The following is a 27,225-nucleotide window of genomic DNA, read 5'->3' on the forward strand; positions in this document are numbered from 1 at the left end:
GGGAGACAGAGCTATTCTGGGCTCCTCAAAGGGTCCCTGCATTGGAGTGGATCTGTTGGGTCTTGGTTCATAACTTAAGCATACAAAACCTATATGGAAAGGTTTACTTTGCTACTTAAAAAATGTATTAATAAATTACAAAATAAAATTTTATTGTAAGATGGTAGTTAATTGCATTTATAAATAAAAACACTGTTCTTAGCATCCTTAAGAGGGGCAACTAAGTAGTTTTCCTGGATGGTTTTGGGAGTTCTGATTGAACATAAAATCTAGGTATGAGGAGGGTTTCTTAAAAATATGGAATTTAGAATCAGATAGACAGTGGATGGCTCATTTGGGAATGAGAAGTAGAAAAGGGCCTTCGTTTGCAGAGCTTGAGTGATGGTAAGTGGCAAACAGGAAATATCTTTCTAAAAAGGAAGGAGACTGGTTTTAACAAACCTTCATTCAGCCTGTTCAAATGTTACTCAGGTTATCCCCACTGTTCATTATGTTACTAAGATTAAAACCCTTGAAAAGGACATTCAAGATTCCATCTGGAATGTGCCTTGCACCCTTGGAAGTTTCATTTCCTCTTTTTTACACACTTGTTCTCTTATCTAGACCCTTTGCTGCCCCTTGCAATATGGCTGTGGTCACCCTGTGTCAGATGTGGTCACTGCTCCAGCCTCTATCCTTAAGGTCATATCATACAAAATAAATGCCAAGGACTTTGTGCTTGGGCTTTTTTGCAGTAAAGACTTATCATGGTATATGTTATAATGATAGAAACTTGAAAAAACAAACTCCACAACTTAGATTCTGAAGAGTTTCTCATAATGTTAAAAACCATTTTAAATAAAGTTATCACATTTTCAGTAAAACTTACTTGTCCTTCCTTGAAACAGAAACACTTGTAATTAAAACATGATTTAAAAAAAATCATAAGTGCTGGTATGAGTGGGATGGAAGCTGATTTCCTCCTCTGAAGGCTCGGGAGGCCATTTCAATGTCAATAGTTTGTAAGGTTGCAAGAGCCTGTAGACTCCACTGAATGAAACCAATGCCCAGAAAAATTTCTGTCGTGTTGAACAGGAAAAATTCATTTTGCTCCTCTTCCAGGGGATGGAATTGGGGGAGGAGTAGGAAGGATTTGAATTTTGCATTCTTCTCCAATGCCAAGCAATGACATCTGTGCTATTAGTCATCATAGTAATAATCTAGCTTGGTAAACACAGTTTTGCAGCCTTTGTCAGAGAAAACTCTCTCCTCTTTGGGGAAAAATGTCATCTCCTCAGCCACTTTGGTTACAATGTCCTCGTCAACTTCATAGCCTCGGGACTGCATTTCAACTCTGATGCACATTTTTAGGTGTTTGTATTCCAGGGGGAGGAAGGGTACAAAATAATCAATGAGATTTCGGTCAATTAAGCTGCTGTGCCAGAAGCCACCTAGAAAAAATAAAAATGGTACTGTTCATCCAGTCGCATATCTGTCCATCCATCCATCCATCTATCCATCCATCTACTCAACACGTATCTATTGTAGACTACATGCAAGGCTCTGGATTTTGCCCTGGAAATGGGGCCTTGCACCCTGACCTCGTGGGGCTCACAACCTAGTAAGGAAGACATATTAAGAAGGAAGCTAACTAATAAATAATAGTTATTACAAGTTGTAAAACATCTATGAAGGCAAAGACCAGGGTGACCTGATGGAGTAGAAGACACCTTTTTTTACAGTGAAGGCTCAGAGACTTAAAGTCGAGGTGGGAGAGGGGTTCACAGCCCCGGTGTATCTGGGGCTTGGGAAAAGGCAAAGAAGCAAAGTGGGAAAGAAACCATATTCACAGAATGGTAAAGTTTCAAAGAAAGTGAAAGGAAAGAAAAAGGGATCCCAAGGAAGGACTCGCCCAGCCACTCACCTTTATTTTGGGAAGATAAACTGGTGACTCTCACTGGAGATTCAGTAGCTGGGGTAACAAGGTAGAAACATTGCTAGTATGTCCAAACCACATAGACCATTTGGGGGGACCAAAAACTAGAATCCTCAGAGTAATGTGTGAAGACAAAACTATTTTACCACTACGGGGCATGTACTTTACTCTGGACTCATCCCCTGAATGACTGGCTAGGCACCCATCCAGTCACATCCCCCCACCTAGTACTTGTACCTCTTGACCCAGAGACCCCACTGCATCCTCCACTAGCACATGATATTTTGTCAACTGTTTCTCTTCTACACTGCTGGTTAATTCTTGTGAATGAGCTCCCTAACATGAGCTCCTTAAAGACTGAGGTTTATGCTTTTCTTTCTCACCAGTGCTTTGTACACAGTTGCTGCTCAATATCTGGTTGAGCGGACAGGCAGGGGTAGAGCCTGTTGCCAGGGAAAGGAACAAAACTAACCAATGAACAGTAACAATAAGTGAGGGAGCTCCCACTGGCATGCTCACTCAGCTTATTTCTTAAAGACCTACTCTGACAGGGCCCTGGACACAGAGCAGACATGGATGCTCCCTCATGGTGTTTACATTCTAGTTGGGGAGATACTCAACGAACTAGTAACCTGTTTTAGATAGTGCTAGGAACTATGACTACTATAAAGTAGGATAAGAGATGGCGTGATTAGGCAAAAAGGGCAGGAGGCTATTTAGCTAGGGTGGTTAGGTAAGGCCTTGTAGAGAAGGTGACCTCTGAGCAGAGACAGAGAAGGACCTATCATGCAAAGACCTGGGGGAACGTGTTTCCGGTGACACAAGTGATCTCATATAATCTCATGGCTTTAAAAAATGTCTACAGTAGACTCCCTGGAACTCCAGGGGAAATTTAAACTCTTGCTCAACATCTCCACTTGAGTGCCTCAGACCCCACAAGTCATCATACATGGAACATGCCCTTCCCCACCACCTGCTCCTCCTGCAGTCCATCTCTCTAAATGGCGGTGCCACTCTCCTGATTGCCCAAGCCAAATCCGATTCACATCTCTCTCTCATTCCCATATACAATCTTTCAGGAAATCTTATTGTTTCTTCCTTCGAAATACATCCAGAATCCAACCATGTGTTACCACCCCTAGTGTGACCACCAGCATTACTCTCCTGGGTTACTACAGTAGCTCCTAACTGATCTCTCTGACCCCTGTTGCCCGCCAGTCTATTCCCAACCTGACAGATCATGTCACAGTCACTTAAAACCCTCTGGGGGTTTCCTCTTAAAAATGAAACTCAAGGCCCGAACACAGCCCACCAAGCCTCCTCGAACTCCACCCTCACTCCTAATCACAGCTCCTAGCTAGCCTCCCATTCATCTCCTTTGTTCATTTGCTCTAACCGCACTGACCCAAGCACAGTCCCACCTCAGGGCATTCATTCATGCTGTTGTCTCCGATGGAAAACCTCAGGTGTCCACAGGGCTCCTCATCCCTGTGTAACCTTTACACACAGGTTACCTATGTGTCACATAGTGCACAGCACAAAACAAGGGCCCAGTGGTTGTTTGGGTGTTATTCTCAGGCACAGAACCTGAGTCCTAGGGCGATGCAAAGAAAGGAAGAGGCTTAACAGGTCACCCTCTCCAGAGGCAACCAAAGTAGTCTTCTTCGCTCAATCATCTCCTTTTCTTCTATAAAGAAGAATAATTTAGTTGAAGAAAATGGGAGAATTAATTTTCAGGATTTCAATGATCAAAAATTTCTCTCTTTGTTTAGGGTACATAAAAATCACCTGGCATTTGCTAATAGATTCCTCTCAGAAATTCCAATTCAATAGGTCTAGGGAAGGAACTGAAAATTTGAATTTCTAACCAGCTTCCAAGTGACAATGCTGTCAATGCTTTAAAACATAGGGACACACTTGTTTCCTGGTGCCTGCCTATGCAAAAAAAAAAAAACAAAAATATAGGGGCACAGGATTATGAACAAGGTGGGATTATTAACTGATGGTCCTACTTACTGTTCTTGTTATTGAAGACTGATACAGACAAGGCATGCTCCATGTCTTTGAGCCTGATTTCTTCCCTCTGCTTTCCACTTCTCCAGAAATCTAAAGCCACATCTGTGATCCTCTCTGCTCCAGCATTGCTACAGAATAATTTCAGTGAATGAGGACTGGGTTTTCTCCTTAAGCCAACAGGCGCAGGTACACAGCATTACAGTTGTGTCCCAGCCGTGCGTGTACTTACCTGAGAAATATGAAGATGGCTTTCTGATAAGAGACCCCATCTACCAAGTCGTAATAGTCTAGGAAAGGTTTGATGGCGTCTATAAGGCCAGCATGCATTTTATCCATTTCATCAAATATGAAGATGGATCTTGCACAGGCACTCACGTTGCCTCGAATCCACAACTGTAACTGATCCTGAATTATAAGGAGAAAAAGCTAATACAGACTTCTAAAGTGCAGTCCAAACAATCAGCATTAACATCAATAACACTATAACTACTTCTGCTAACAACGTCTGCATTTATGGAGTGCTAGGAACTTTACAAGCATGAGCTCTTTTGCTCAAGCAAACAGCCCCGAGTGGTGGACCTTGTCATACTCATTTTACAGACAAGGAAACTAAGGCACAGAGAGCTTAATTAACTTTGCCAGGATTACAAAATCAGTATATGGCAGAGTTGGGATGTGAACCTAGCTCAGCCTAGTTACAGAGCCCTACACTTTGATTATAAGATTCCTGGGCAGTGAGATGTCACATAGATACAGTGTCAGTATCAGAGTTGCTGGACCTTTGTCATCAAAATGGCAATGTGAAGCTAAATCCCATGGACACCAGTCTTCTCAAAAGAAGGCAGAGACCAGGTGACCTACTCGTATTAAATCCCTAGAATAGCTGAAGGAGGTGCTCTGACTTCCAGATGGGGAAAGTAAAGAATGTAGGCTCACTCAAACTAGGCACTTGAGCCTGAAGAGCACACATGCTTTGGGATAAGTTTGGTGAAGTAACACTCTTAATGAATTTCTGGAATACCTGGAGGTTTCTGTAATAAATTTACCTACACAGAAACATTCCATGAGAATGTGTTTAGGTAGTTCTTATAACATTAAGCAATCAAGGTAAGAGGGAGAAAAGACCCATTTATGCCTTTTAATCTCAGAAAACTAGGTATAGTTCTATATAAAGCTTTCCTAGATATATATATTTTTTCCTAGTAAAGTAGAGAAATTAATTCTCTGTTTTCTGAGGAAACCTCTTGAAGTTACCCTGTAGCTCTTGGCTTACTTTGGCTACCATGATCATAGTTACACAATCTTCCACAAGTGTACCTAATCGAAACAGCGATTCTGCTCTGTAGGCTTGGATTTTGACAGATGAGAAACCTTACAAGAGCTGAAGTGACTGGCCTAAGGGCACAAAGTGAGTAACAGTTAGGCTCCAATAGCCAAGGCTTTCCCACTCTGGTATCTGCTAGGAAACATGTATTCAACACTTACTAGGGGCAAGACACTATTCTAATCGTTGTTCACATAAGATTTTACTGTGCTATCCCAAGACCCATCAAGGTAGTTACTACTGTAGTCCCTATTTTACAGATCAGGCAAATTGAGGCATAGAGAGGTCAAGTAACTTGATCAAAATCACAAGGCTATTGAGTAATGGAGCCTGAAAGCTATGTAAGGTGACCAACTTATCCCAATTTGCCCAACTTTCCCAGTTTTAACACTGAAAGTCCCATCCCCGGGGAACCCTTGATGATTGGGAACCCTAATGCTAGCCTAGGCAGAGGAAAAACTGTGTTCCAACAGGCAAGGGCTAAATATCTGAACATTTTGCCCACCTTGCAGGTTTGTTACAAAATGTTACAAGTCTAAAAAATGCAAGTTAACACTTATTTGAATGCTCATGAGCCAGGAACCATGTTAAATACTTTAGAGAGCTCACTGAATTTTCACTACTACCATTTTACAGATGAAGAATCTGAGTCTCGGGAGAGAGGTGACTTTCCCAGGATTACAGAGCTGATAGGTGGGCGAGTTAGGACACAAATCCAGGTCTATCTGCTACAAAAGCCGAGGCTGTTAATCAATGAGTTAAACTATGCAATAGTTAAGTCAAACAGAGGCCTCTCTAGAAACATCTCCTCTTTATAAAATAAGTTACATTTAATGATCTTTAAATTGGATTTGATTATGTCCATCTCTAAAATTCTATAATCCCACTTATTAAACTGAGTATAATTGGGGCTATTTTCAGAAACCACCACAGTTGTGTCTCAAATACTCTGTAACTTCTAGAACTTTCAAAGAGGAACTGATATATTTAGCCATTTTCATTGCTCACTAATTTCAACATGAATTCCCAAATCCCATTCCACAACAAAGAAACCCCAAACCCAGGGTCATCCAAGAAAGATTCCAGAATTCTGCTCTTGCCTTATATAGGGTGATGTTTGAGGCATGTGGAAAATGCAGTGTGGCCACAAACAGGTGGACATAGTCACTGTTCAGACCACCCTCATAAATATTCTCAGCAATGATTTTGCTGACAAAATTTTTGCCAGTGCCAGTCCATCCGTGTAGGGAGAGGGTGAGAGGTTTCTTGGGCTTTGGGTTGCTTATGAAGCCAGACACAGCATTTAAGATGACTTTCTTTGCAAGATGCTGTCCAAAGAGCTTGTTGTCCAGATCCTTCTGCAATGCTGGGAAAAACAAAGCCAGTCAAGGGGGGTGGGAGTGGGGAGGCCGTGTAGAGGCACAACTACTCCCCTTCTCCCATGTAAAAGTTTGCAGGCCCATATGAAAGCCAGCAAATCATCTAAACTCTCTTCAAGAAACTTGTGACATGCTAAGGTAACAGTGACTGTATGCACTTGCCCCAAAGGTGAACTGTAAGCCCAGAAAGCTCTTCCTTTGCTAGTTCTGTCTATTCTAATTCCCTGGCCTCCAGCCAGACTGGCTGGTTTTCAGCCAGGTGCCCTAGGCTTGATTGCTGCTGCCACCTGTTTGCTCCCCTAACCCTTCCTCTGCCCCTCCCGTCCCAAGGCAGGGCAAGATAAAGGCTGCCGTTTGGCCACCCCTGGTTTGATCCGGAAGAGTCCCGATCGTCCTTCCTGTCCCCAGCTAGGAAGAAGGCAAAACTCTAGAAGAAGTTTGCAACAGGGTCCCACACCCCCAGTTTCTGCATGAAGCAGCCCAACCTTACAGCTCCAGTCGCTTCAGGTCTCTGACCAAAGTCCAGTTTGTTGGTCTTGATCAAGGCGCCAGGCCCCAACTGCACCCCAGGCTACTCGGGTTCCTCGATCCGGGCCCCGGTTAATCTCGGCATCTGCCAACGTTCGGCCTCAGCTTTGCCCTTCTGGAGCCCCGAGCCCTGTATCTGACCCCTCACCCTACCCCAGCCCGCGTGCCAGCCTCCAGCACCCGCGCAGATCCTACCCTCCCTGCTGAGGCTCCGCTTCTGACCGCAGCACTCGGCGAAGAGGCAATAGAGGCGCGGGTAGGAGATGTAGCCGGTGAGGACGCCGGCTAAGGCCAGCCCTAGGCTGATGGGCTCCACTGCTCGCACCACCAATGGTGCCAGCAGCAGCAGGCCCAGTGCGGCCCGGCCCAGCTTCATGCCGGGACCGCACCACCCCACAGGTTTCCGCATTTACGGCGGTCGAGCGCTACCGCCAGAGCCGCGCTTCCGGTTCCTCCCCGCCCCAGCCGCCATCTTTGTGCGGACCGGGCTTCCTACGTCGGCCAGGAGCCGCCATCCTTGTAAGTGGCATGGACCTTTCCTGTTTCCGTAAGGTCTGTGGGTGCGAATCATCTGGGCAGCACTTAAAAAGATTTGAATAATAGATTTTATTTTTTAAAACAGTTTTGGATTTACAGAAAGACTGAGTAGATTGAACAGAGAGTTCCCATACACCCCACACAGTGTCTCAACAGCTTATGTTAATATGCTACATTTGTTACATTTAATATACCAATATTGATACATTAGTAAAGTCAATAGTTTATTCATATTGCCTTAGTTTTTACCCGGCTTTTTTTTTTTTCTGTTCCAGGATCGCATCCAGCATACCACATTTAGTTGTCATGTCTCTTTAGGCTTTTCTTGCTGTGACTTTCCTTGTTTTTGAAGTCTTGATAGTTCAGAGGAGTATTTGCCCAGTATATTGGAGGATGCTCCTCTATTGAAATTTATCTGATGCAGTTGTCATGATTAGACTGACATTAAGGGTTTCTAAGCCACAGAAGCAAAGTGCTATTTTCATCACATTATATCAACGGTACAAACTATGGACCTGACTGATTATTGATACTGACCTTGATCACCTGGTGGAAGTATTGTCAGGTTTCCCCAATGTAAAATTATTCTTTTTTTCTTCCCTCCTAAAATGTGGTCCTCTTTGGAAGGAAGTCATTATATGTAGTCTATGCTTGAGGAGTAGGGAGTTATGCTCCACCTCATTGAGGGCAGAGTATCTATGTAAGTTATGGAATTCTTCTGTATGGGAGATTTGTCTTTTCATTTATTTACTCAATCATTTATGTGGACTCTTGGATATTTATTTTATATATTGGGCTATATAATACAATACTACCTTATTTTGTAATTCAAATTTTTCCATCTTTGGCCACTGGAAGTTCTTCTAGTTATTTCCTGTGTCCCTTTGACACACTCTCATCAATGTGGGATTTTTGTTTTTTTTGAGTATTATTTTTCTGGCACTACAAGATGTTTCAGGCTCATTATGTATATTTCCTGCTGCAGTCTTGGAATTGGCCATTTCTCCAAGGAGCCCTGGTTGCTTTTATAGGAGAATGTTATTAGAAACCAAGATCTGGGTTCAAGTTGTGCTTGTTGCTACTGGGTGTCATTTCTTAGAGTGCCTCAGAGCTGACAGAGCTAAGAAATGTGTGTATACTAAATCAAGTATATTCACCTATCTATAAATATTTCTATATGTAAGCAGCTTATCTATTTTAAGCTAAACTTGTTCACACTGATGTCTCCAACTTTAACCCAGTACTGCATGGATCATTCAAATCTCCTCCCCTCCAGCAGTGAGAGAACTGGCTCTCACTATCTGCCAGCCACTTTTAAGCTATGCAAAAGGCGAAGGAAAGCAGAAACTGTGTATCATTCATTTATTCACCCATCCATCCCAATTATTTACTGAACACCTATTATGTGAAGGAATGTGCTTGGCCCTAAGTATTCATCTCGGTTACCCAATATACTGTAAAGGCCTGTTTGTTGAAATAATCTGAAAACATTTTTAAGGTTCAACTTTCTCACGTCAAAAATAATAAATGGGGTGGGCCATGGTGGCTCAGTGGCAGAGTTCTTGTCTGCCATGCCGGAGACCCGGGTTCGATTTCCAGTGCCTGCCCATGTAAAAACAAAACAAAACAAAACAAAACAACAAATGGTATTAGCACCTATCATAATCCAAACACTTGCTGTATCACTTCTAAACACAACATTAGAGGTAGGGATAATTCATTCATTCATATTTTTGAGTATCTCCTATATGTATTGGGAATTCAAGTAAAAAAATAAGGCACACGATTCTTGCATTCTAGTGTGTGTGTGTGTAACTATCTCCATTTTACAGATGAGAAAATTGCAGCTTAGATAAAAAGGAACTTGTCCAACAACACAATTAGTAAGCTGCAAGGAGGGCTCAGATCTGACTGACTCCAGAGCCAAACCTCTCTAACCACAACACCCACTCTGAATCAGCCCAGAAAGCAACTGACTTGTTCTTTCCTCATCCAGACCTAAGTGCAATATACTTGACAGCAAGCAGGTTGGAACATGCCCATGTCTTTTGAACTAAATGAGAAAACCTATCTCAGTAATTGTTTTGCATTTGAGCTACCCAACTCCTGGGCTCTGAAAACATTACCTGGTGTTGGTATAAGGAAACACAATCCAAACAGTAAGGTTAGATTCATTTTATATTTAATAATTAAATGATAAAAGTGACTGGAGTTATCTTTTTGAAATGAAAACAGGTAATGTTGTAAATGTCAGATACTTTGAGTGTCCCTTTGATCCCATACTAGATTTTTCTGCTGTCTGTTGGATCTACCTTAAACAGACTGTGATGAAGATGCCTTTCTGAACCCCATTCTAGATATCTGAAAATAGAAGACATGACTGAATAAATAATAAAAGCATGATCTAAAGGGTATTATTTCTTCTTGAACACTCAGCTGTAGCCTCTTGACAAAATATTACGAGAAAGTCAACACATTTACAAATAAGATTTAATAATGGTCACAAGAATAGTTTGTCCCCAAATAGGAAAACTGCACATGGTTTTGTTTCAAAAAGTTACAAATTCAGTGATTGAAAATCCAGCAGGTAAGCAGCACTAAAAGAGCCTGTAGTTTGGAAATGTCTGCTAGTAAAATCAGCAGGCTTCTGTCCAGGAAACCTGTTTTCAGAGGGTGAGGGAAAGGTGCTGTTTGCATCCCTGTACTGCACTTCTTCTCTTCAGTCACCCTCAGTACCGCCTGTTCATCTTCTTGAATTTCTCATAGTGATAGTCATCAGTGGCCTTCTCATTAGCAGGACGCTTGCGGTTTGGAGGGGACCCTGAGAAGAAACAAATAGGTAAGGCTGTTTGCCCTGGTGGAACCCACCTGCACAGGCAAGGACAATGCCTGTTTCACTCCCCACAGGAATCCTGAGGCCTAAACCCAGTGAACAGGATCATAGTAGGATCTCAGTAAATATCTGTTATTGAAAGGATAAAGACAAATTTAGAATCTAGATCTAGAATCAGGTACCAGCCAAAATATGCAGCCATTAGCAATAGAAGAGGTAAACACTAGCAGCTACAACTCATTGAGAGTTTGATTATGTAACAGGGATTATGCTAAATCCTAGCATAATCTTAGACATTATTTTCTTTAATCTTCACAACAACCCTGCCCAGAGAAGCAAGGTGACTTGCTCAAAGTCACACAGCAAGTGAAGTTAGGTTGAAATTTGAACCTAAATCTGGTGACTCCAAAATACTTGCTCTACTACTTGTTAATAACATGAAACTATTCTGGAATCAAAGGCACACAAACAAAGTATTACAGAAAATAATTTCCCAAATAAGAATTAAAAATTGAACAACAGCCTGGATTTTCAGAAGCCTGAGCAAACTTAGCATACATATCCTAAGAATCATTCCCATTGTGGATGAAAAAGATGACACTACCTCAAGGCTGGTAAGCATGTGGGAAAGGGGCAATGCTGGATGCTGTTGGTGGGAGAAATTAGCATTACAGTACTAGAAGACAATTCGGTGACTTCTCAGAATATAGCCTAAAGACATGATATAGAATGTTGTTTAAAAATGATTATCAAAGCATTGTTTGAATTACGGAAAAACACTTCTGTCTATACAATGGAACACATCATGATATACCATTAAAAAATGAAACCATATAAATACTGTCATAGAGAAACATTCAGGGTATTCTACAAAGTAAATGTTTTAAGATCCTGTTAAGTATGTTTCCTATACATATGAATTAAAAAAAAAAGTCTAGGAAATTATACAGAAAACTGTTAACAATGGTTGTCTCTGAGTGGTGAAATTATGAGTAATTTTTAATTTAGTTTTGCTTACTGAAATTTTCTAAATTTTTCAATTTTCACTATGTTTGATAGCCCACTGACTTCTCGGGGTAACCCAAGAAGTAGGTTCCAACCAAGGCTCAGAGAGATGAAGGCACATGGTTGTAGTTCAGAGCAGGGAATGAAATTAGATGCTCCTGGCCTCAAAACTCAAGCTCTATCCCTGCCCAGTCCCACCCTGCCTCCATGGGTTGGGTGGGGGTGGGGGTGGGGGCAGGGGCGCAACGATTCCTCCAGGCAGCCTCCAGGCCTTTGCTATACTTACGCTCAGGCTCTGGCTTCTCGGTGTCACCTACTCTCAAAGGCCGGGCTTTGGGTTCTTCTTTATTCCTCCGTATGGGGGCATTGAGCTCCTCATGATAAACTGGACCAAAAGAAATCAGGGGATGTGTCAAACGGAGTATAGGGTTCTTTGGGATCTCAACTCAGTGGGGTGGGGGATGAAGGCAAATATCCTTTCCCAGAGATGCTTACATCGATTGTGCTGCACATAATTTACAGCCATGTTAGTGGGCACGAAGGATGTCTCACTGTCTTTCTTCTTATTCTGCTGCTCTGCCAGCAGACGGGCCTTGGCATCCTCCGTGGAAATGATATTTTTAATTTTAGCACTACAAGGAGAAAGGATCCACACCATGCATTAGATTGTAGCACATTTGGTACTCAGATGGGAATGACTGTCAAGGCTGCCAGCCTACCACTACATAAGGAAATCATCCTTCTTAGAGCACAGCTCTCTACAGTCACATTTCCTCTTAGAAGCACATTCTTATAGAGGTCTTACAGCCATGGGAGAGCAGGAGCTATTCTCCTCTTCAGATCAAGAGGAAACTGAGACTCAGAGGAGTTAAGTGAACTGTCAGAATTAAGTGAAATAGTTAAGGTGCCAGAAAAGAGGTGAGAACAAAGAAGTCTTGAGACTTTCTGTTACAGCCAAAGACACTGGGAACTGAACCCGGGTCTCCGGCATGGCAGGTAAAAACTCTCCCTGCTGAGTCACCCTGGCCCACCTGACAAGCCCCTTTTAAAGCAGATATTTTGTAATTAAAATGAAAGGATCATGTGACAAGGAGATGGGTGAATCTTTAACATTGCTCCTGCTAAAATAAAACAGAAAATTTTAAGAGCCTGATTAGAACAGCTGAAAAGCTCTGCACAAAGGCTGAAAACTTGCCTTTAGTGATCAGAGTCTCTTAAGTCTCTTCAACCACTCTGACCAAACCTTCAGAGAAACTCCTGACAGAGAGAACAGTAAGTTTATATCTGTGGGTTTCCAGGAAGACAGGGAAGAAATGATACCCTTAAATTTAACCAGAAAGCAGAGAGCTCTTCCTTCTGCTTAGGGGGCAGAGAGAAGTGAGACCATAGATAGGTCTGCAACATACTCGATGCCAAGGTCCACCTCAGGAATTCCACTCAGCATCTGGTTGGAAAGCATTTCCTCAGTTTTCTTTGCTGAGGAAACACGGATATTTTCTGGAAGTTCATAAAGACAATCCTCCGCATTCTTTGGCTTTACTTTTTGTTCCTCGTGTTCCACAATCCCTTTCCTCTTCTTAAGCTCTGTCTCAATGTACTTCATCCTGAAATGAGAACCACGTAGGTTTCAGGGAGGGCCCAAAGCTCTGAACAGTTATCTCCTAAACAAGCGGTCCCTAACAGTGGCCCAGAGACCAGTGATGGTCCATGATGAACTTTGCCTTGGTCTGTGGAAAAATGAGAAAAATAACGATAACTTAACATGGGTAAGTTCATTTTATCCCCACAGTGTTCAGGGAAATATTACCAGTCAAGGAATGTGAAATCCCAAGAACCACCCTTTTAAAGAACCTGCAGGAAGTTTTCACAGTTCTCAAGCCTGGGAGGTAGAAAAAGAGAGGCCAATTTTGACATCTTTGGAAAATTCTAGAAATGTCACCTGTGACGAAATATCTTAGACTCTATCTGCCTGCAGTGTCTTGGACACTATATTGGTCCCCAATGTAGCTGCGGACCTACATGTCTGCATCCTCATCTCTTCGGTTGGTTTCTGCAGAAAATGATGTCCCCAGGTGGAGGTCTTCCTCTTCACTGATCCTAAAGGAAGAGAACAATGAGGCCAAGCTGTAAAGTTACAACTCAAAATTTAGTATGATCCTGTTCATGTGTGGAGAAAATTAAATATATATAACATGTAAATAAAAGAAACTCTAGAAACATATGTAAGCAAACTGTTGACTACTAGGCATACCTCTGGGTAATGAGTGAACATTTTCATTTTTAAACATTTGTATTATTTAAATGTAATTGTGTTTTTCTTAAAAAAGAAAAAAAACTTCTGCATAGGTTTGAAAGATAAACAATGTGCCTTTACACAAGGATTCCACCCACTTCAATCTAAGCCAACTTTAAAAAGAGTTTTTGTTTTCTTTTGTTTTTAAACTACATATCCTTTACAAAGCACAAAGGACATATTCCTCAGATGTCTCACTAAAGCTGCTGATGCAGTTCCCAGCTTTCAGAGAACTCAAGAATTCAGGCAAGGGCAAAGGTGGCTTTGCATACTTAGTTTGTCCTGCACTTACTTATCTTTGCCCCTTTCCTTCAGTTTCTTCATGTCCACCATACCACCTGTCTTCATCTGAAAGGGATCATCCTGGGAAGGCAAACATAAGGAGCATCTATATAATTGGCAGTGAAATATTCTGTTAAGAAAAACAATCACCCAGTGGAAAGCAGCCATGTTTTCACAGGGGAGGGCCCATAACTTACCACTAGAGTAGTCTCTTCCTGTACTTTCTCTCCTACCAGTAGGGCCACAGCACTGAAAACCAAAAAGGAAGAGAGAAACAGAAATGGTACAATTCAGAGATGAGGAGAACAGACCCAGGAGGCCTGTTGGTTGCAGCATCAGTGCAGGGCAACATTTGAGGCACCGGCACCAAAACCGGCTGGAGAAACCAACAAGAATAAAGTAGGCCCAGAAAGCACTCTAGTCACTGGGGGAGGGAGGAATGAGTGAAGTACATTTTGCTGTAAAACCATTTGGCACTCTCTTAGCCTGCTAATCTCATTTTTAAGATTCTGCCTTCAGGGAAAATGCAGCTAACGTAAGAATACCTATTACAGGCTTGTATGATGGTCAAAATTTATAAAATAACCTACGTGGCTCCAAATAGGGGATAAGTTAACAATTATAAGTACATCCAGTGGAATATCATGCATCTATTAGAAAAATTACTGAAAAATATTTCACAATGTGGAAGAAGTGTCTACAGTGTCATGTGGAGCTGAAAATAGTGGGCATAAAAATGCATATGAAATTTATCACAATCTTAAATAAAAATAAGAGGGAACTGAGATTGGAAAGGACATTAAACATTAACATTAGTTACCTCTGGGTGTTAGAATTAAGGACGATGTTTATTTTCTTGGCTATACTTTTCTAAATTTTCCAAACTCTCGACAATCAATGCACATTTCAAAATTAAGAATTCAATTTAAAAAAAAGTTAGAGACATGTTTCTGTACCTCTGGAACAAACTTCAAGGCCATACGGCCCAGGGCATGACCTGCATAGGGACGTTTGCACAGGAAATGCTGGTCCCCTCCTGGAGCAGTGATAGGTGTATAGTGATTACCAGAAGGGGCTATGACAGATGAGATGTGCTGCGGCCTGGGCGTATCGCTGTCATCCGGGTTTCCTCCCCCTCAGGGTCCCTCCGCGGAACCCACCTCACCCCATTGGGCCTCTTCCTCAAATTCTGCACTTCTCGGGTCTCTTCCAGTTTTAACCTGGGGAAATAAAAGCAATGCACATGCTGAGAGACCCTCCCCGAAACCCCGAGCCAACAGGCAGCTTGACATACATCCCTAGCTCGCTGCTGAGCCGACCGCACGGTGGTCCAGAGGGCTACTGTGCGTATAAACCCACCGGGAAGTCAGAGCTACAGTAGTGGATCCCCGGGGCACCTCTCCCAGTTGTGCGGCCTCAGGCCGGCGGCCTCATCCCTCGGAGGCTCGGCGTCTTCGTCCACACAAGAGTACAACTCCGGTTCACAGCGACTGTGAATGTCCCAAGCCGGCCTCCCTCTTCCCGTCCCGCGGAAGACTCGCCCCACACACACCGAACTTCCTCTGAGTCTTGCTCATCCGACTCCGACTCCGAGTCAGCACGGCGCCGTCGAAAAGCCTTCCCGGTGGCCGGCATACTCACGCCGGCCCCCTCCAGAGGCAAGCCGCCCCGCAGCGGAGCCGAGACTCAGACGGCTTCCGGCGCGCTGCAGTAGTGTCAGAGCGCCGGGCCCGCCCGGCCCCGCCCCCAACTCCCGACTGGTCTCGCCCCTGCCTGTAGCGTCGGCCTCCCGGGATTGAGCAGCTGAACGGAAGGGGGCGGGGCGTGGCCAGCTCGGCCCCAGAACCCTGAGCGGCGCAACTGAGGGAGCTCTTGACTGACAGGCGGCGGCGGCGGCGGCGCGGTTGCTACGGCTGGTGAGTTCTGGACCGCCCCGGGCTCCTACAGGGGGCCGAGCCTGTCCGAGAAAGGGTGACCCTCTCGCAGCTGCAGACCGGTTGGGGCCTGACCTTGCCAGGTTCGCCCAACGCTGCGGTCAGGTGAGCGGAACCAGGTACTACCCGGCCGCCGCCTACCTCCCACCCCCTCTCCGGCCGGCGCCTAGGGTGTCCTATGAGGCCCCAGCGCCCCACGTAGTATCCGCCCCCCGGAGCCTTGTTGTTTCCCCGAAACGGGGGCCGCACGCCCATTTTATTTCTGCCGGGGGCCTGGCGGTCGTTGGAAACGTACGTATGGCGTTTTGGGGCGCTGACTTTTATTTACCCAAGGCTTTGGGCCCTGACGTGAGTTTTAAATTTCATTTTTCTTTATAGAAAAAGATCATCACTTCGCCTTAGCTGTGGTGAATTAAGGTGCTAGCATCGACAGGCCCCGAGAGGAGCGCTTGGGGTTTTGAACCCACTCGGGAGGGCTTGAGGGTCCCTCCTCGCTGCGTTGGGTGTTTGCCGGCCACCTCCCTGGACCTTCAGGGCTCTTCTTTTCCTCCTTTGTCAGGAAGACGGTCACTGTCCTCTGTTCCTGCCGCTCAGAGCATACTGCGAGGATTAAGTTTATTTGAAAAAATGGGCGTAACAGACGCTTTGGAAATAGTTGAATGTATAAAGAATAGTTAATTATGGGACTTTAAAAAACTGACTTAAGTAATAGTTTTCCTTTTTTCCACATAGACTAGTCTTTTCCTGTGTAAAAACTATCTCTTAAGGACTTTATGTGGCAGTCACTGGGCTTAAGCATTATTTCATTGAATTCTCCCAACAGTCCTATGAAACAGATTCGATTATTACTTTTCGTTTTACAAATGGAGATACTGGGGATCAGAGACACTATACTTGCCTAGAGTTACACAGCTAGAAGGTGGAGCGGAGAGTCATTTACAGTCTGTCTCTGCTGCGCATTTTGTACAGTACGTGACACAGTAAGAGTCGAGTAAATGTTTGCTGCAGCTACTGTTATTACATTTCACTGGCTTGGGGGAGGGCTAATGGAGATTGTTTTGGTTCCCTCTTCTGGAAGAGCATTCTAAAGCAGGGCAACATTTCTGTAATACCATTTCTTTGAGACAGTCTCCTCTGAGGTTGTTTTTCTCTTCCTTGTACTGGATAAATAGTAGACTCATAAGTTCTTGGAGCAGTCTTTTGGCTGTCGGGAAGTCTTGCTTCTGCTGTCTGGTCCAGCCAAACCCAGATGTATGTGGGAATTGCTGGGTACCGTTTTCTGATCAACTGAGAGGCTCGGCCGGGATCACTTCAGGAATGCGAGAAATTGATATCTAGGTGGCTCTGAATTTGCCCATCTGGCAGCCCTCCCACCACACAACCCCAGCTTTCAAGGGTCACTGCACACTGCTTACTAGGCAGCTTCTGCAGAGGACCAGAAGGCCAAGTTCATTTCTGGATCCTCCTCATCCAAAGTCTCAGGGAGGAGCTTCTGGTCCAACTGAGCTGCCCTCCTAGGAGAGGCTGGAGTGCTCTGTGATACCACCTGGGCTGTGGCATATTAATTGAGAGAAATTTTGCACAGAATCTGCACATTGGTAGTATTAAAAAAGTGACAGCTACAAATCTGACAGTAACTGGCTGAAGGACTGCCGATTCTCCAGGTTTAGCTGGGCCTTTTTGTGAAGTGGAATAGGACTGCTTCCAGAGGGAGCCTTTTGTTTAAGAAAATATTCCAGTTCTTCTTAGGTTTGGGTTGATTTACTATCTCCTCTCCACAGCTAGAGGAAATGTTGGGGCCTCTTAGGGTTCGGTGAGCATTAATGTCCAGCGAAGTGTTACAGTTCAGAGCCTGGCACATAGCAAGTATTCCATAAATGTTGAACTAATTCATTTATCTGACAAGTATCTGTTGAACTTTTACTTTATGGAATAGGCACTGTTCTACATGCTTGAAATACATCAGTGATCAAAAGAGATAAGATTCCTGTCCTAGTGGAGTGTACATTCTAATAATATCATAAATAGAGTACAAAGTATAGTAGATGGTGACAAGTGCTGTGGAAAAGAGAAAAACAAATAGAGCAAGGCAAGGGGAATCAGGAGTAGGATGGAGTGTTGAATTGCAGATTTAATGTTTGTGTTTTGTTTGATAAGTTAGACGGAAGAAGCAGTGGACTCTGAATTCAAGTTCAGATTCTGCCAACTTGCCATGTGACTTTGGGCAAAAGCCTTCCCTTCTCTGAGCCTATCTTTCCCCACAGGGTCTCTGCTCTACCATTTACTAGTTGTATCACCTTTGGTGTGGCTGAGATTCTCTGATTCTCAGCTGCTGTCTGATTTTTAGTGTCTTCAGATCCAGACTTCTGAGACTTGACTTTCTGCTTATATTTACACACTCACACCAGGGTTTGGGGCCTTCTCGCTGTCCTGAACCATTCAGTGCCTCCAGCCTACTCGTCCCCTGGGCCTGCCAGCCTGGGGTAGCCACATATCCATACCCCGTCTAATTAATTGACTTATGGAGCCCAGAGCGAAGAGCAGTGCCAAATTTTGGTCTAGGCAAAGATATTATCCTAGACTTCAAGGAATTTAAGCTGAGGGAGAAAGTGCTCCTTGAAGAATGACTCAGAAGGGTCTCCTGTGAGGAAGACAATACTCCTTGTCATGTGGGGGGAGTCTTCCCTTGGAGTCTGGGTGTTTGAAATTGGAGGAGTCAAGATCTTCTTGGGGACAGGCTGATCTCAGTCTGATTGGTAGGCTCTGTCTGAGCCAACAGTTGAGAGCACTGCCTTCTGGGCAGGCAGTCTTGGGTTTGAATTCTGGCTCAGTCACTCAGTAGCTGTGTGACCTCTAGTCAGTTATTGCATCTCTTTGAGCCTCAGTTTCTCTATCTTTAGTTGGAACTAGTAATGGAGCCTACCACCCTCCCAGGGTGGTTATGAAGATTCTGAGGTCATGTATGTAAGAGCTCAAGATATGGAGCTGTTAGTATCAGTTCTAATTCACGGGGTCTGCTTAGAGCAGGGAGTGAGACAGGTAAAGCTGAAGGATAAATGAGGAGACTGGAGGTATATGGAAAGCAGAGCTTGTCAAGGCAGGCAAGACTCAGGGGTTTTGCTTTGAGAATCAGAAGGATGGTGGACTCTTGAGGAATTAAGACTAGCTTAAGAAATGGAGTTGTTTGGGAATAGAAGAGAGCTGGAGGAAGGGAAAAGGTACATGTACTGAGGGGTTATAGGAGGGTGTGGGCACACACACATGTGCAGGAACAGGTGTGTAGGGTATGGGGTGGCTAATGTGGTGAGGATCCATGCGGGCATGGCTGGTGGGCATTCCTGTGTGAGTGGGAGGCTCAGCAGTATTACTGTTCCAGTCCTGAGGGAATTGGGAGGAGGAGAATGTAGCCAGAACCTCCAGGAAAATGATGAGTAATGGGCACCTGATGCTGGTCTTAGCAGTTGGTACCAGGCCCGGATATGCTGATTGACTGTGCTTACATGCTGGGCAGGCCTAACCCTAGTCCCACCCTGCCAGCTTTGTCCCTGTAGGGGTGACACTTTACTCTCTCAGTTGCTGCAGGCCCCAGAGATGGAAAAGTGACTTAGAAGTATGACCTGGGGCCAGGAGTGAGTGGGCTGTTTGCCAGACTTACCAGCCCTGTCTCCTTACCTCCTTTCTCATCCCCCAGGACAGGAGCAGAGTCTGGTAGCAGAAGGGAGAGAGACACTCTATGGGTGATATGATGGGGGTGCAACCCTGATGGCTGGTGTTGATGGGCATTGATTGTGAGACCACACGATAGGACCAGCTGCTACTGATAGGGCCTATACCAGGGGATCCCCTTCTCTCAGCAATCGTAGGTTTCTTTCCCTTTCAGTCTTTTTAAAATACCTCCTCTGTCTTTCTACATTTATTTGCATAGACATGTGAGTGGAAAAGGGCTGTGAAGGCAGATAAAATTTGGCTCAATTCCAGCTGTGTCATTTGCTTGCCAATGCTTGGCCAAGTGGCTCCCTATCTCATTCTTCCTCTGTAAGATGAGAAACAATTGTCCTGGCGAGAGGGATGTGTAAGTGTTTGATGAGATGGTGCAGGTAAAGTGCTGGGCATGGTGCCAGGATGAGTAGATGTGGATCCCAGTGCTCCTGTTGTTGAGGTGGATTGCTTCTTTCAAAAGAACTCTTTTGAAAAGTGATCCCATCTCAAACAAGAGTAAGGGAATTTTTTAAAAACTTGCTGTTTCCTATTTTGAAAAAAAAAAAATCAAACTTAACAGAAAGTTGCAGAAGTAGTACAGTGAACTCCCATTTACCTTTCACCTAGGTTTACCAATTATCAATTTTTTGTTCTATTCACTGTGTCTCTCCCTCTCTCTTATTTGTGTGTGTGTATATCATCATCATCATTATAATTGTTGCTGATCCATTTAGGAGTAGATTATAGACATTGTGACCCTTTACCCCTAAATATTTCAGGGGTTATCTCCTAAGAATAAGGACATTACCATATACAACCAGAGAGTGATTTTTACTTTCTAAAACTTTAACATTGATATAATACTATTAACTAATTTGCAGCCCTATTCAAATTTTTTTTGTAGATTTTCAAAGTTTTTTACTAGTGAATTGTTCTAAAATTAATCTCTTATTAATGTTCACATTCTTAGTAAAGTCTATTGAAGTCAACAATTTCTTCACATAAAGTTCTTGTAAATCTACCTATACAATGGAATTTATTTTTAAAAATGTGAAGATGATAGTCACATCTATAATGAGTTTCAAAGTAATACAAATTTTGTATATAAGGAGGTGGAATAGCTTAAAGAAATCGTGACTTGTGATACTAAAAGGAAGTCTTGATAAACTGAATATTCTATCTTCATATAATAATGTAAACATATTAACTGATTTCAGAGTCTTGCTAAAAATGATGGCAGTTCTCATTCTTAGGTAAAACATCATAAGACACTTTTTGTTAAAACTGAGTTCTTACATTGATTAGGAATCATGCGTTCTTTGTTTTGGGGGTATTTTGTAGGACATTTATTAAGCACTGAAACTTAAGTTTCAGTAATTATTTCTGCTGGTGAAGTTTCAGTTTCAGGTTTTATTGCAAGCATGTTGTTTTCAATGCCTTGTGAAGCAACTTCTATATCAAGAGAAGATAGTTGGATATCTGAACACATGCTGACAGTTCTGTGTCTCTGATGTCGCTCTCCAATGTCAGTGCTACTCTGAGAAAAACCTTTTCTCTGTTTAATTCTGTTCACTTTGGCAGGGACTGGCTTGTTAGCAGTTTCTTCTTTTGCTTGCTCCTGAATAATTTCAGTATCACTGACAATCTGTGCATCTTTACATTGTTTTTTGTTTTTTGTTGTTTTTTTTGCTGTTGTTACATTCAGTTTTTTTCAATTTTTTTAAGTTTTTTCTTTTTTTATTAATTAAAAAAATTAACAAACAAAGCATTAAGATATCATTCCATTCTACATATACAATCAGTAATTCTTAATATCATCACATAGTTGCATATTCATCATTTCTTAGAACATTTGTATCAGTTTAGAAAAAGAAATAAAAAGATAACGGAAAAAGAAATAAAATGATAATAGAGAAAAAAAAAGATTATACATACCATACCCTTTACCCCTCGCTTTCATTTACCACTAGCATTTCAAACTAAATTTATTTTACCATTTGTTCCCCCCTATTATTTATTTTTATTCCATATGTTCTACTCTTCTGTTGATATAGTGGCTAAAAGGAGCATCAAACACAAGGTTTTCACATTCACAGAATCTCATTGTGAAAGCTATATCATTGTTCATTCATCATCAAGAAACATGACTACTGGAACACAGCTCTACATTTTCAGGCTGTTCCCTCCAGCCTCTCCACTACATCTTGAACAACAAGGTGATATCTACTTAATGCATAAGAATAACCTCCAGGATAACCTCTCGACTCTGTTTGGAATCCCTCAGCCATTGCTTAGTCTCATTTCACTCTTTCCCCTTTGGTCGAGAAGGTTCTCTCAATCCCTTGATGTTAATTCTCAGCTCATTCTAGGGTTTTTCTCAGTCCCTTGATACTGAGTCTCAGCTCATTCCAGGATCTCTGTCCCACGTTGCCAGGAAGGTCCACACCCCTGAGAGTCATGTCCCACACAGAGAGGGGGAGGGTGGTGAGACTGCTTGTCATGTTGGCTGGAGAGAGAGGCCACATCTGAGCAACAAAAGATGCTCTCTTGGGGGTGACTCTTAGGCCTAAATTTTAAGTAGACTTGACCTATCCTTTATGGGGTTAAGTTTCATATGAACAAACCCCAAGCCTGGGGGCTCAGCCTATAGCTTTGGTTGTCCACACTGCTTGTGAGAATATCAAGAATTTGACTTGGGGAAGTTGAATTTCTCCCCACTCTCACCATTCCCCGAAGGGGGCTTGCAAATAGTTTTCCAGTCACTGATCAAATCACTCTGGGATTCATCGGGGCATCACTCTGGACAAACCAACAAAAGCTCATGTCCTACCTGAGATTCCAAGTACTTAGGACATTCAATCAAACTGTCTACATGAGTTATATTAGGAAATGCTCTAGTCAAAATATAAATTTTGTAACAAACGTTTTTTGCTTTAGTCTCACACTAAGGTGACATTTTAAATATTAATTACCATCTGTTTTCAGCACCCTGCAATAATAACATTCCTTTGTTCTTCCTCATGCAAAAATTTTTAAAATTTGTACCTTGTACATTTCACTGTTGTTATACACTCTAGGCATTCCTCGATTCTACCATCTCAATCTTTAACATCTATCTTTCTTTCTGATTTCATTTATGTCCCCAACCCTCCTCCCTCTATCATTCTCACATGCAGCTTTATTCAGTGTTTTAACATAATTACATTACAGTTAGGTAGTATTGTGCTGTCCATTTCTGAGTTTTTTTATATTCAGTCCTGTTTATATTCAATTTTTTTTTTTTTTTTTTTTTTTTTTTTTTTTTTAAGAGAGAGGGAGGAAGGGAAGGAAAGACAGAGAGAAGGAAGGAAGGATGGAAGGAAGAAAGGGAAACATCTTTAAACATTTTCTTGTTTTATTATATTTTGTTTGTTTGTTTGTTTTTTTTACATGGGCTGGGGCCGGGAATCGAACCGAGGTCCTCCGGCATGGCAGGCAAGCACTCTTGCCCGCTGAGCCACCGCGGCCCGCCCTATATTCAATTTTAACTTCGGTTTTGGCTGGCTGATTCTTCCCAAAGCTTGTTCTCTTCTTGTTGCTTCCTGTTGAAACGGAGCTCAAAGGATATTAAGGAATGATGAGAAAGAAAGTAAGAAGGAGAGAAAGAAAGACCTTCAGGGGGTCTGAAGCTTGAGTTTACTTCAGACAGACTTCAGACAATTTTATTCTTAACCAGATCATGGTTATATACCACAGGATGACAATAGGCATACATACATTTCCTGAGGGAACAAAGTTCTTATCTTTCAGTGTTCTTCCTTCATACTTAAAATAACCAAACATTCTCTTCCTCCTAGACTGTCTTACATAAATCAGATAACATAAAGCAGCTTACTGCCGCCACCTCCCTAATGCCATCTACTCCCAAGTAGTTCAGCAGGTCTTATGTTAATCCTATCTCCTACATCTTCTTTTCTCCCTTCTTTCAAGTCTGGTAAAAGTCTGTAGAATTGTTTTCATTTTCCTTTCTTCTCTTGTCATCCTTCTTTTCCTTTCTGCAGTCTGTTCCTCTGATTCCATTTTTGCTTATTTGCTAATAGGAGTTTTTTCTTCTATGTCATCAATAAAATCTAGTTCTTGATTATTTGATTTAAAAAAAAATTATTTGATATTGGTAGTCTAAGTGGAGAAAGCTTTCTCTCTTTAGTTTCTGGGCTCTTCATTTTGCTGGCTGTTCCTTCACAATCCAAAGTAATATTCTGATTTTGAATATCTTTTTCTTTTGAAATATCCTTGTGTTTTCTTCCTTTTTTCCTTCTGGCTTCATAACTGCAATTGAGGTTTTCCGTGGAATCAGAACTGCATTTAAGAACAGGGCAGTCTGGGGGAGCAAGGGTAGTTCAGTGGTAGAATTCTCACCTGTCATGTGGGAGATCTGTGTTTGATGCCTGGGCCGTGCACTTCCCAAAAACAAACAAGCAAACAAGAGAAGGAAAAAACAAAACAAACAAAAATTCACAAATAGTGCTACATACTCACATTGAAAAATAATGAAATGTGACCCCCGCCGTACAGCATAAAGAAAAAGAAAAGGCACTCTGAATTTTCTTTGAGGCATGCACAATCCACTTTATACTTACGATTCCCATAGTCAAAATCAAAGGCAGTAGTAATTTCAGTTCTCTTTGGAATATTTTGTATAGAATAAATGTAAAGATGCATGGTACTATCTTAAATTTCTTGCCTCACCTCTGCAATGGATATACAAGAATGCTTGATGAACTGAGCCTCATTTCCAAAAGCTCTTGCATCAAGACACATTTCTAGCCCATGACATTTGGAATAGAATACAACAAAAATATATGGTGTCACCAGATAAGTCCTGAAATGCAGAGGGGCTAGCCTTTCTAGAACAACAGCTAGTTCCATCCCCCATCCCATATTATCTACAGCCCTTTCCAACATGAACAAGAATGGGCATAGCAAAGTACCCCCAAAGAGTGGGATAAAGATCAAAGGTGATGGTGCAATTATACAGAGAAGGTAGGGTTTAACAAATGAGTATGATTGCTAAATCATTATATTGGTATTTCTTTTTGTCTCTAGTACCTTAGAGCAACTAGAAAGGAAAATCTAAAATTGTGGAATTTAAACCGTACCAAACTCTGAAATCTGTTCCACAACTAATTGTTGCAATGTACTTTGAAATGTATTGGCTTTTTGTGTATATGTTATTTTTCACAAAAAAGAAAAAAAGAGGAGGAGGATGTGCTAGTTTGAAAGGATGTATGTACCCTAGAAAAGCCATGTTTTAATTAAGATCCCATTTCATAAAGGTAGAATAATCCCTATTTAATACTGTATGTTTGAAACTGTAATCAGATCATCTCCCTGGAGATATGATTTTATCAAAAGTGGTTGTAAGCTGGATTAGGTGATGACATGTCTCCACCCATTTGGGTGGGTCTTGATAAGTTTCTGGAGTCCTATAAAAGAGGAAACATTTTGGATAATGAAAGAAATTCAGAGAGAGCAGAGCTGAATGACATAGCCATGAGAAGCAGAGAGCCCAAAGCCAGTGACCTTTGGAGATGAAGAAGGAAAACGCCTCCTGGGGAGCTTCATGAAACAGGAAGCCAGGAGAGAAAGTAGCAGACAACGCCTCCCAGCTGAGGGAGAAACTGTGACTGTGTTCTCCATGTGCCTTTTCAGATAAGAAACCCTGAACATCATCGGCCTTCTTGAACAGATGTCTTTCCCTGGATACCTTTGATTGGACAGTTCTATAGACTTGTTTTAGATGGACATTTTCTTTCCTTAGAACTGTAAACTAGCAATTTATTAAATGCCCGTTTTTAAAAGTCATTCTGATTCTGGTATATTGCCTTCTGGCAGCTAGCAAACTAGAACAGAGGAGTATAACAGAGAAGATAGGATTTAACAAATGAGTATGACTGCTGAATCATTATTCTGTTATTTCTTTTGGTTTCCAGTGTCTTGGAGCAGCTAGAAGAAAAAACAAAAAATTGTGGAACTGTAATCCATAGCAAACTTTAAAATCTGTTCCATAACTACTTATTAAAATATACTTGGAAACTTACTGCTTTTTGTATATATGTTATGTTTCACAATAAAAAATAAAAAAAGAAAAAAGAAAAGGGTGTGGTCTCTTAAAGAAATAGTCATTTGCTTCAAACTGTTCGCTAAGCACAGACTTCTCTCTGTATTCAATGATAAGTGCATCTGGAGGCAAATCTTTTGCAGACTTGAGAATTTTCTTATTCTTTTGTATGTGGCTCTCTGTGGGAGGTTTGAAGAGTAAATTGTTGGTATTCAAATCTGATTTATTCATTTCTTTTTTGTGGTTCCCATTGCCTAATCTCAGAACTGTTCTTTGTGCTTCCCTTTGAACACCCTCACTATACTGGTTATTATTTGCCTCTTCATATTGGTCCATCTATGCCTTGGTTTTTCTCTCCCCTCCAAAGTTTGAACCATCAGACGAAGTATCAGTCTCTGGAGCTGAACCCTTAACTCTCAAGGACTTCCAAGATCCTTCATGAAAGGCTTTTTTACATTTTGAAATGTTTTGTTCTTTCTCTCCACTTTTTTTCCTTCTTTTATCATTAACCTTGGAAACTCTTGAAGCAGTTAAAGTAATTGACATTAGAGTATGCTGAAATGCAATATATAATTCCACAGGAACTTCATCACCACTCTCTGTTGCACTGGTATCACCATCTGACATACATATATTTTTTTATTAATTTTTAAAAAATGTAACAACAAACAGACACAAACATTCTTAACTTATGATCATTCCGTTCTACATATATAGTCAGTAATTCACAATATCATCACATAGTTGCATATTCAGCATCATGATCATTTCTTAGAACATTTGCATCTATTCAGAAGAAGAAATAAAAAGAAAACAGAAAAAAATTCATACATACCATACCTTCCACCCCTCCCCGTCACCGATCACCAGCATTTCACTCTAAAATTTATTTTAATATTTGTTCCCCCTATTAGTCATCTTTATTCCATATGTTTTACTCGTCTATTGATAAGGTAGATAAAAGGAGCATCAGACACAAGGTTTTCATAATCACACGGTCACATTGTGAAAGCTGTATCATTATACAATCATCTTTAAGAGACATGGCTACTGGAACATAGCTATACATTTTCAGGTAGTTCCCTCCAACCTCTCCATTACATCTTTTTTTTTTTTTTTTTTTTTAAAGGAAAGACAGAGAGAAGGAAGGAAGGATAGAAGGAAGGAAGGAAGGAAGAAAGGGAAACATCTTTAAACATTTTCTTGTTTTTATTGTAATTTGTTTCTTTGTTTTTGTTACATGGGCTGGGGCCGGGAATCGAACCGAGGTCCTCCGGCATAGCAGGCAAGCACCTCGCCCGCTGAGCCACCGCGGCCCGCCCCCTCTCCATTACATCTTGACTAACAAGGTGATATCTATTTAATGCATAAGAATAACCT

General features: G+C 42.0%; 3 protein-coding genes across 9 annotated transcripts in view; 1 reads left to right on the top strand and 2 right to left on the bottom strand.

Moving 5' to 3' along the window:
- Positions 1 to 799: 799 nt before the first annotated feature.
- On the bottom strand, positions 800 to 7,631 carry TOR1A (torsin family 1 member A). Of its 3 annotated transcripts, XM_077147038.1 has the most exons (6): positions 7,358 to 7,628; positions 6,356 to 6,621; positions 4,161 to 4,336; positions 3,932 to 4,059; positions 1,904 to 1,951; positions 800 to 1,430 (listed from the first exon to the last, which is right to left on the bottom strand). In XM_077147038.1, the coding sequence occupies exons 1-6, from the start codon at positions 7,569 to 7,571 to the stop codon at positions 1,180 to 1,182; spliced, it is 1,083 nt and encodes a 360-aa protein (XP_077003153.1). In that variant the 5' UTR covers positions 7,572 to 7,628; the 3' UTR covers positions 800 to 1,179. The 3 variants fall into 3 exon arrangements, with proteins under 3 accessions (XP_077003153.1, XP_077003155.1, XP_077003162.1); XM_077147040.1 differs by lacking the exon at positions 1,904 to 1,951 and having other exon boundaries at positions 7,358 to 7,618; XM_077147047.1 differs by lacking the exons at positions 1,904 to 1,951; positions 3,932 to 4,059 and having other exon boundaries at positions 1,283 to 1,430; positions 7,358 to 7,631.
- Positions 7,632 to 10,166: 2,535 nt separating this feature from the next.
- Positions 10,167 to 15,836, bottom strand: C2H9orf78 (chromosome 2 C9orf78 homolog). Of its 2 annotated transcripts, none has more exons than XM_077147067.1 (9): positions 15,665 to 15,836; positions 15,273 to 15,332; positions 14,310 to 14,361; positions 14,123 to 14,193; positions 13,557 to 13,634; positions 12,944 to 13,141; positions 12,033 to 12,169; positions 11,824 to 11,922; positions 10,167 to 10,520 (listed from the first exon to the last, which is right to left on the bottom strand). In XM_077147067.1, the coding sequence occupies exons 1-9, from the start codon at positions 15,745 to 15,747 to the stop codon at positions 10,429 to 10,431; spliced, it is 870 nt and encodes a 289-aa protein (XP_077003182.1). In that variant the 5' UTR covers positions 15,748 to 15,836; the 3' UTR covers positions 10,167 to 10,428. The 2 variants fall into 2 exon arrangements, with proteins under 2 accessions (XP_077003182.1, XP_077003186.1); XM_077147071.1 differs by having other exon boundaries at positions 15,278 to 15,332; positions 15,665 to 15,724.
- Positions 15,837 to 15,918: 82 nt separating this feature from the next.
- The window catches only part of USP20 (ubiquitin specific peptidase 20), a 129,878-nt gene continuing 118,571 nt past the window's right edge, over positions 15,919 to 27,225 (top strand). Inside the window, exon 1 of one of the 4 annotated variants that reach the window (XM_077147030.1) lies at positions 15,919 to 16,028. The gene's annotated coding sequence lies outside the window, so the exon portion shown is untranslated. The other 3 variants (XM_077147034.1, XM_077147032.1, XM_077147033.1) reach the window with 3 other exon arrangements.

This window comes from Tamandua tetradactyla, chromosome 2, assembly GCF_023851605.1.
Source record: "Tamandua tetradactyla isolate mTamTet1 chromosome 2, mTamTet1.pri, whole genome shotgun sequence".
Taxonomy (NCBI): Eukaryota; Metazoa; Chordata; class Mammalia; order Pilosa; family Myrmecophagidae; genus Tamandua; species Tamandua tetradactyla.

Coding starts and splice junctions, on each gene's coding strand:
- TOR1A (XM_077147038.1), bottom strand. CDS start 7,571: ATGCGGAAACCTGTGGGGTGGTGCGGTCCCGGCATGAAGCTGGGCCGG. Junction 1,952..3,931: donor AGTCTTCAATAACAAGAACA/GTAAGTAGGACC, acceptor TTGTTACCCCAG/CTACTGAATCTCCAGTGAGA. Junction 1,431..1,903: donor TTTATCTTCCCAAAATAAAG/GTGAGTGGCTGG, acceptor TATTTTTTCTAG/GTGGCTTCTGGCACAGCAGC.
- C2H9orf78 (XM_077147067.1), bottom strand. CDS start 15,747: ATGCCGGCCACCGGGAAGGCTTTTCGACGGCGCCGTGCTGACTCGGAG. Junction 15,333..15,664: donor CAAGACTCAGAGGAAGTTCG/GTGTGTGTGGGG, acceptor TTATTTCCCCAG/GTTAAAACTGGAAGAGACCC. Junction 10,521..11,823: donor CGAGAAGCCAGAGCCTGAGC/GTAAGTATAGCA, acceptor GTTTCTTCTCAG/GGTCCCCTCCAAACCGCAAG.